The 9,042-nt window shown below is 46.7% G+C and overlaps 2 protein-coding genes across 7 annotated transcripts; one reads left to right on the forward strand and one right to left on the reverse strand.

The window, feature by feature from the left end:
* Window positions 1–11: 11 nt before the first annotated feature.
* Window positions 12–6,229, reverse strand: LOC125764709 (uncharacterized). 5 transcript variants are annotated; one of them, XM_049429262.1, is made up of 5 exons: window positions 5,819–6,229; window positions 3,196–3,758; window positions 2,753–3,110; window positions 2,553–2,649; window positions 12–2,049 (listed from the first exon to the last, which is right to left on the reverse strand). In XM_049429262.1, exons 2-5 carry the CDS (start codon window positions 3,725–3,727, stop codon window positions 205–207), a joined length of 2,832 nt encoding a protein of 943 aa, XP_049285219.1. In that variant the 5' UTR covers window positions 3,728–3,758; window positions 5,819–6,229; the 3' UTR covers window positions 12–204. The 5 variants fall into 5 exon arrangements, with proteins under 5 accessions (XP_049285219.1, XP_049285238.1, XP_049285248.1 ...); XM_049429281.1 differs by having other exon boundaries at window positions 3,196–5,169; XM_049429291.1 differs by having other exon boundaries at window positions 5,346–6,229.
* Window positions 6,230–6,356: 127 nt separating this feature from the next.
* LOC125764904 (paired box protein Pax-6) lies at window positions 6,357–8,826 on the forward strand. Of its 2 annotated transcripts, none has more exons than XM_049429606.1 (4): window positions 6,357–7,567; window positions 7,644–7,860; window positions 7,946–8,086; window positions 8,206–8,826. In XM_049429606.1, exons 1-4 carry the CDS (start codon window positions 6,788–6,790, stop codon window positions 8,367–8,369), a joined length of 1,302 nt encoding a protein of 433 aa, XP_049285563.1. In that variant the 5' UTR covers window positions 6,357–6,787; the 3' UTR covers window positions 8,370–8,826. The 2 variants fall into 2 exon arrangements, with proteins under 2 accessions (XP_049285563.1, XP_049285573.1); XM_049429616.1 differs by having other exon boundaries at window positions 8,209–8,823.
* The last annotated feature ends 216 nt before the right edge of the window (window positions 8,827–9,042 follow it).

Here is a 9,042-nt window from a genome sequence, read left to right on the forward strand (position 1 = left end):
GCTCGATGATGTAATTTTGTTGTATGCGATGACGCATTTTATTTTTGCTTTTACTGCACGTCGTCTTGTGTGAACCTCGGAAGCATTAACATCTACACTCGGAATACGGCGAGTACACAGTGCCAAGGTTAGATAAGTATTATCAAATATGGATGTTCGAAAACGGGGAGAGATGACGATTCGTACTGGGATGGGTGGTGGAATTTACATGGCCTCGTTCTTAATCACCTTACCGGCGTCCTTAAGCGGACACTTTTGGTCGGTGCCGCTGTCGTAGTCACGTGTCCAGAATTGTCGGATCTCCTGACGTCGGTTCTTCATCAGACACTTGTACTCGGAGATGCGCATCTTCTTGCCATCGATGATGCAGGTACGTTTCGGGCGTGGTCGATACCGATAGTCCGGATGTTTCTCCATGTGCTGCTTGGACAACTTTGCCTGCTCCTCGTAGTACGGTTGCTTCTCGAGGTTAGTCATCGCCTTCCACCGGGCACCGAGTATTTTGGAGATGTTGGAATTGTGCATGTCCGGGCAGGCCTTCAGTATTTTGCGCCGTTCATCCTTCGCCCACACCATGAACGCATTCATCGGGCGCTTGATGTGGTTCTTCTCGGTGCTGGACGAACGACTCCGCCCGGTACCGATATCCGGTCCGAGCTCCATCCCACCGAGCGTCATACCTTTATCTTTCTTGCCACTACCACCACCACCACCGCCGCCGCCACCACCAGTACCACCACTAACGCCAGCGATCGTTTGCTGGCGCTGAATCAAATGGCGGTTCATGTTGTCGATCATCGCATTACTGTTGAACGGTGACAGTCCCGGTCCACCGACACCACCCGGTCCACCGTGCGCCCCAGCATCGGCGGCCTTGATAAAGAACTGTTGAGCAAGCGGATAGGCCGATTCGCCTAGTCCCAGTCCACCCTGCTTCTCATCTGGACTGCCGTGATGTGGACTCGGCGACTGGTGGTAGAGGTTTAGCTTGGCATGCTTATGCAACCCGTCCGGTCCGGGCCCGGGATAATCGAACAGGTGGTTCGCTTCCAGCTCAAGCCGGTCACGCTTCGATTTGAGGAAATACTTGTCGGATTCCTTCTCCAACAGGGCAACAGCGGTCGGTGGCAACAGCCCAACCTTATCCGACATTAGCTCCAGCCGGTGGTTTAACTCGTCGGTGTCACACCCGGTAAACAAACCGGCCGGGCCAAATGGTCCAACACCACCGCTACCACCCGGCACCATCCCCGGCAGCTTCGTACCATTGCTAAGCTCCAGTGCACCCGGTCCGAGTGGACTGTCGCGCGACGGTTTCCGCTTGGACAGATTGATCGGTACGTCTGGCTCCTTTGCGTATCTTTGGTTTTCATCCTCCTTCGCCTTCTCGTACTCGTCGTACAGCGTGAGTGCCGCCCCGGCAGGTACGGCCGTACCGGAACAGTTTAATGGCGTCGCCGACAGCATCGGTTGCTTGGGCAGTATCAGCTGCTCCGGGTCCGCATCCGGTGGCAGTAGATGGGGCCGTTTCCGTGCATTGCGACGCATATTACCACCAACGGTTGCACTGTTGGTAGTGCTACCACCACCACCACTACTACTACTACCGCCGGCCCCTGGCGGTTGGTAAATGGCACCACCGCCGGAATGCTGTGACATTTGGCCGGCCAGTTCAACCGCACCCGACATTTTACAGGCAATCGATTGAAATACGTTTTGGTATCGGCGTATGCAGTTGTCCGGTTCGGTTGCCAGCTCGACCGGCCCTGCTATATCACAGTCGATCACGGTGGTACCGGCCGAGGTGCTGCGGTTCGGTGACGCGACCCCGCTTGCCACCGGTGTTGCCGACGGGACGGATGCGATGGAGGAAGCGGCCGGTGACATACCATTACCGCCCGCACCGACACCACGTACCGTACCTTCCCCTGGTGCACCGGTCGATGTGCTGCTGCCAGCAGTGGCCGTGCTGCCCCCGGATAGCAAACATGACGGTTGGTCGAGGTTGCTTTTGGAATTGTTGTTCTGTTTGTACTTGCGGTTTTCGCCCTGCGAATTGAAGCAAACACATTGAAAAGAAGGAAGGAGGAGGAAGGTGGGGGAAGGGAGAATGGAAGTGGGCGAGTAGAGTAGGAATGCAGGGTAGTAATACCGCAAAGAATGGGAATGAAATAGGTGTGTCAAAATTATTATACAATACAACACAATTCAATACACGGAATACTACTAGCAAAACCCAAGCAGCAATCACAAGAAAGCGTAAGAGAGAGAGAGAGATGAAGAACGAGCGAGAAAGAGAAATGCCGAAAGGCAGAACGATCGAGCAGGTTAGCCGGTATTACACCGAGGACGCAGAGCTATCACAAAAGATCCAGTACAACTCCAGCCAGTACATGTAGACCAGATGCGTGTAGAAAAACAAAACCCTTCGTTATTAGCGATTCAGTACGCAGCCAGCAAGATAGTATCACTCTGGTTGTTAGTTTCACATTCCCGAATAAATGCACGCGGTCAGGTTAGGCACCGCAGATGGAGTGGTTCAGTTAGCTTACAAATTCCGCCTTCAGTAGCATCTCGCGCCATATTGTAAAGTACATTATCAGTCGGTTGATGTTTTTCTCCTTCTCGTAGAGTGACTCCTTGAAACTTCTGCCGTAAGGTGATGAAACATAAAAAAGATAGTTGAGAATTATTAGTAGAAGGTCGAAGCTGAGTGTCAAAAAAGAAGTACTGTCTTCTGTCGTCCACTAACCGTTTTATAAGCTTGATGTTATTCTGCGTGCTCTGAGAGCTGCAGTTCCGGTTGGGCAGATCGTCCGGTGTGCCGTGGATATTATGCGGCTGACTGTGGTTGTTCAGCAGTGTGCTCGGTATTTCGTTCGGGAAGTCGAGCAGGCTCAGGTTGAGCCGCATCAGATAGATCTCGCTCATGCTGAGCTGTAGATTCGTGATGCGCTCGTCGAGCCGGGTGCGAAACGATTCCAGATTGTTCTTCTCGAGATACTGATTGTTCAGCTGCTGCACCGTTGGCTGTTCTACCGGTGGTGACAGGTGAGCTGGCGGGTCCTCGCTTTGACAGTTGTTTGTCGCACCACCGTAGCTGTTCTTATCTGCAAATCCGTGAAACCCAAAACCGGGTAGGAGTTTAGTAAAAAGAAAACAGATCTCCATAGAACGTCCGGCCCAATTACCCACCGTTCACGTTGTTGTTTAAACTGTCAAAGTTGTCCACTATCGACTTTAGGTGGTTCAGGATCATGTTGTTAAGCTTGCGCGGTGCACTGGTCACACCGGGTAGCTTCGGCGCTGCCGTCGACGGAGATACTGGTGACGGTGGTGTCGTTTCCTGATTACCGCTGGATATGTTTAAACTGTCCAGATTCATTGTAAGCTGAAAGTTGTCCGTCTTGTTCAGGGCCGGATCGGACCCCTTCAGGATGTAGCTGGCCACGTTCAGGAACGGCAGATTGTAGTGGAAGTCGTGCTCGAGCGGCAACAGATGCTCATCGTGCCGATTGCTGAGCAGATCGTCATGCTTGAGAAACTTCGGATCGGCGCTCATCTTCTGCATCGCGATAAAGTTCGTATCGAATGCACAGTTCAGCTCCTTCACCGGGGACGACTTCAGGAACTCCTCATTCTTGAGCGAAATTTTTTTGAAGTTGTTCTTCTCGATCGTCACCGCATTGGAGAGCTTGTTCGGGGGTGACTTCCGTTTGGACGACATCGGAACCGGACCAACGGAGGGCGATGGATTGCTGCTGGGCCAGGGTATCAGTCAGTACCGTCGGCCATTATGTATCGGTTCAGTTTAGTGGTTGGCAGAGCGAAAAGTAGATTCAAATTTGTGTTGTAAAACAATGTGCTGAGAACCTTTGCCCGCGGTATCTCCACCGACTCACCGATTAGCGAGTCAAGGAAGTGAGAGGGCTTAAACTAAACTTAAACTATACGTTTAGTATCACAGGAAGATTGATAGTATCACATGCTGTTTTTATTACTAATCACTGCCGTTGAAGATTTCCCCGAAACGTTTACACGATGATGGCTTTTACTTTTCCTTTACCTATACAATGTGCGTTATTGGTTTATTTGAAACTAATCTTTGATCGAATCATTCAGTAAACAAAATAGTAACGAACGAGTAGTAGTGAACAAATGCCCCACAGCGCATAATTGAAGTCGTTATAAAATTTCTTTCAAAAACAGAAAAAAAATATTCCAAATTCCACATAATCGGGAAAAAAACAATAGATAGTAAGTCAAACTCAGCCATTAAAGAGGGGGAAAAAAGATACAAAAAATCAATAAAGACACCAACACAGTACAAATTGTGTTCGTATAGAAGAGCAAAAAAAAAGCGAGCAAGATGAAGAAAGGGAGTAAAATAGCGCAGTATGAATGTATTGATTATTTGCGCAGCTTCTTTCACCCACGCGGAAGAAATCGCGTTTGACGAATGCCTTTCTTTCTCTGCGTTTTTTTTCTGCTTCTATTTCTTGCAAAGTATGTAATTATGGAAAGAAGAAAAGTATTTATGCACACTAGCAACTGTTTCGGATGTTAGTTACGATAAAATATGCCGGAATATGATAGGAAATTGTGAAAATGAAAACATGATGTGAAGATTGATAGCACAGAGATATATGTATGTATCTATATAAATATATATGTATATAAGACGTATCGTTGCGTCAGTGAGAGATTGATATGCCGTATCACTTGATGTGTTTTAATTCAAAACTACAAGGTTGGATTATGTTTCAGTGTTGAGTGACTCAACGTTATATTCCATTTTCTATAAATTTGTGTTGTATTATTTTGTGCCCGTTGTTGTTGTTGTTGTTGTTGCTGCTGCTTATTCATTCAACCCTTTCACACAGAAAAACCCGCCCATACATCCTACATACTTATCCCACCCCCCCCGGACACGGAACAACCCTTTCCCAGTTGCACTCACCACTTGCATCACTGTTTTCACACACACTGCGTGTACAGCACGATTCACACCACATATCGCAGTCGAACAACGCGAACAAATACATATACGTACACACTGTTGCAATAGTTGAACAAAATAAGGGAGCTGAACACAAAAGTGCCACTGTTAGGTATAACCCCTTGCCCTGCCGTCCCTTATAGGGCGGATAGATGCACGGCAATCAGATTCTACGCACATACACGACGGTATGTACCGTTGGGAAAGAAACCGAAATTTGTAGCACCGAAGACCGAAGATTAAAGGGTAATATAGTAGCTTCAAGGAAAGGTGAACTTCCATTAAGAAGGAAGCTAAGGGAGAAATATAGTAAATGGGAAGGAGGAAAGGAACAAAACAAAAGCACCTGTGATGCTGTGTGTTGTTTTCAATCGTTCTGTCTCTCTCTCTCTTTCTCGATAAGGAAAGGAAGCGTGGAAGGGCGAAGGGTCGCGAGGAAAGAAATATTTCAATCACTCGTGCAAAGGGCGCGTAATTGATCTTGATCGAAAGAGGAAAAACAAAACAAGCAAAAAAGAAAAATGTTTTACGAACTTAAGTATTTTTTCTCCACTTTTTGTTGTTGTTGTTATGAAGGTGAATGATGGGTGCTCTTACTTTTCTGTATTCTGAAACCCCACACGCTGCGTAAGTGTGCGTGGATGAAGAATAAGAAAAAGAGAGGGAGAGAGAGAGAGAGAGAGAGGTAGAGAAAGAGAGGGAGTGAATGCAAGAGAAAGGGAGCGAAAGAGGGATGCGAACGCGTCGTTCCTCTTTTGTGTTGGCGTTTCCATTTTCTTCTTTTCTATTTGATTGCACTAAAGAAAAAATAGGCAGTACCGTTTAATTTCCAAAAATTTCCGTTTTCCTTCCTAGATGGGAAATCCACACTAAAACAATAACTGTCCACAAACGGCACAAACACACTAAACGATTGGTTTTGTTTCTTTTGTTTCTCCTAAGGCGTTTTTCTTTGCTTTTCTTTGCTCTCTAACCCCCGTGCCCGAACGTGTTATGCTTTGTGCGTGCTGTTGCTTCACTGTGTCGCACAGGCAAGAGTTTTGTGCTTTTTCCTGTGTGTGGTACTGTTGCTGATGCTACACACGGGGTGTTTGCTACAGAGTTTTTGCTTCTCGCACGCAGTAACACCACCACAACGATTGGGACAAACGGATTCCGAACGGAGATTTTTTTTCTTCTTCGGATGCTGCACACGCATACATACGCGCATGCCCGATAAGTCGGAATGGTTTTACGGATATGATGGTGCGTTGAGGTGTTGATGTCCGAACATGGACAACGAATCATTTTGTCGAATCAATTAACTACTGTAACAAAAATTGTTTACCAGTAATCAGTATGAAAAAAAATCTATTTTTTTCTAAAGCAGTTATTCTCGTTAAATAAGAACAATCAATGAAACAATTTAAAATACAATTAAAAAAACCTAATGTAATGACAGAAGAGTAATGTAATCTTCACAACGTCCACGTTACACTGCATGCACACAGATGGGATGTAGATGGCGTTGTGCTATAAAAAGCAAGTAAAAACCAGTTCCAGGCAATAAAGAAATGCACAAAAGGCGTCATAGCAACCGTCTCATGATCCACTCAATGTGACGTTTCGGGAGCATTTTAAGAGCAGAAATAAATATTTCAATAAGCAAAATGTTTTTCATTGGCTTTTGATATGTAAATTTCCGTTCTTTTTTTCTATTTTGTAGCTCTTTTTTTTGCAAAATGAAATAAAATTAGATTAATTTTATAAGGCTAAAACCCTTCTAGAGGTTAGAAAACGGTTTGAGGAATGCTGGAAGAAGAAATGGGGAAGGAGAGAGTAACACATGCGCACAGCATCCAACTTCAGCAGCGAGCGCTTCATCTTGTCCGGTCAATTGGAGCAGTACGCCTAAAAGTAGGCAAACCCCCAAGCACACAAAGCATCGTGTATCGGCAGGTAAAACGGAAATGGAACAGCAAAGACGTTAGCAGTGAATGTGATGGACTGTTTCAATTGGTCAGGAAATTGAATGTCACTTTATATGGTGAATTTATAGTAAAGCGTACCATTTCTTCTCATACGCGCATACACACGCACACCCTCCCGTTCCGTGCATTCTCTTTCTCTCTTTCCACGATTCGATCATCTGCACCACGTACCATCAGTGTTCCGTTTGCAACGATGCAAATCCAGAGCAATATACAGAGCGTCAACTCCATCTTCGGCTGCAACTCGTCCGGCCACAGTGGCATCAACCAGCTTGGCGGTGTGTACGTGAATGGGCGGCCGCTACCGGACTCGACCCGACAGAAGATAGTCGAGCTAGCGCATTCCGGCGCACGGCCCTGTGACATCTCCCGCATACTGCAGGTTTCGAACGGGTGCGTCAGCAAGATACTGGGCCGCTACTACGAGACGGGTTCGATCAAACCGCGGGCAATCGGGGGCAGTAAGCCGCGGGTCGCCACTGCCGCGGTAGTGTCGAAGATTGCAGAATACAAAGCGGAATGTCCGAGCATTTTTGCGTGGGAAATACGCGACCGTCTACTGTCGGAGGGCACCTGTAACAACGATAACATACCGAGCGTGAGTAGTGGCGTTGAGTGTTGACGTGCACTGTAAAGATGTCATACACTAACGAGGGTGTTCTTCTCCACCGCAGGTATCATCCATTAACCGTGTGTTGAGAAATCTGGCCTCCAATAAGGAAACATCATCGCAAAGCAATGAGACGGTGTACGAGAAAATTAAGCTATTCAATAACACCAGCGGACACTGGACCTGGTGTCAGAATATTGGTAGCGGTCAGTTTAACTTTTCCTCCCATCCCATTCCACACCTGTCACTGAAAACTTCCACCGAGCAACCATCAAAGCCAGGTAAATAGGGAACGCTTAATTGCTCGGCTTTCATATCTTCACCTCCAGCCGTTGATTAATCGTACCTTTTTTCATACATCGCCAGCAAACTGCTGCCTGGAGGAGATGAGTGACAAGTACTCGTCCGAAGACGACGAAGACTCCGAGCTGCGGTTGAAGCTGAAGCGCAAGCTGCAACGCAACCGCACCTCGTTCACGAACGAGCAGATCGAAAACTTGGAACGAGGTAACGAGCATGCCATACTGACAATTTGGCGCTGGTAATGGCATTAATGGTGCCCGCCGGGCGTAAGTGCACATTCCCTGTCGCTGACATTCTTTTTCCGTCTACGTCTGAATTTCAAGCAGAATTCGAGCGCACCCACTATCCGGATGTGTTTGCGCGGGAACGATTGTCCGAGCGGATTCAGCTGCCGGAAGCACGCATACAGGTAATTGTTCTGTACCCACACTGGTGTACAGTATCGGGTAATACAGGTAATATTGCAATCCTTTCGAGTACCGTTTGATAACCGATAGCGCATTTTGTGTGAGTACGGATTGAATTTAACAGTTATTTAGGTAAGTAAATGAGTAACGTAAACAGGTTATGTATAAGGCAGATCTTCAGAGTGGATCTCCAGAACACTTCAGAACAGAGCGGAAAGTAACGTATTTTGGACCGAACTGTGGCGGGATACTAATGGTACAAGGTAAATTACTAATAAATGAAGATTGCTCTAAACAGAAATGTCAACGAGACTGAAGAACACGTGATCAGGTGTGACAGCTGTGAACTAGCCAGTACCTGAGAGTCGTACCTGGGAGAAAGTTGCTTACTTAAAGAATGTAAAATACTCCAACTACTATCTAAAACTTTTTAAAATAATAGTAACTGAAGAACAAGCAAATAATAAACGTGTATTATTTATTCCGTTACTGAATGTTACCGAAGACAGATGACAAGTCGGTAAAATGGTTGACACCACGTGAAGCTGAAAGCAATAAACGTAATGAGCCGCAATTCGGGGCGCTCTCTCGATCGGAAGAAGCAGTGCTATGAAAAGGCGTTTGTCAAAGTGTCACCTGACAGTCGAGCGGCTATAACGATCGTGTACGAATGACCGAACATAGCTTTTAATGGCTCATTCTGAACTGATTTCAAAGGTGACATGTAAGCAAAAGGAAACACCGAACGTGTAG

Source organism: Anopheles funestus, chromosome X (genome assembly GCF_943734845.2).
Source record: "Anopheles funestus chromosome X, idAnoFuneDA-416_04, whole genome shotgun sequence".
In the NCBI taxonomy this organism is placed as follows: domain Eukaryota; kingdom Metazoa; phylum Arthropoda; class Insecta; order Diptera; family Culicidae; genus Anopheles; species Anopheles funestus.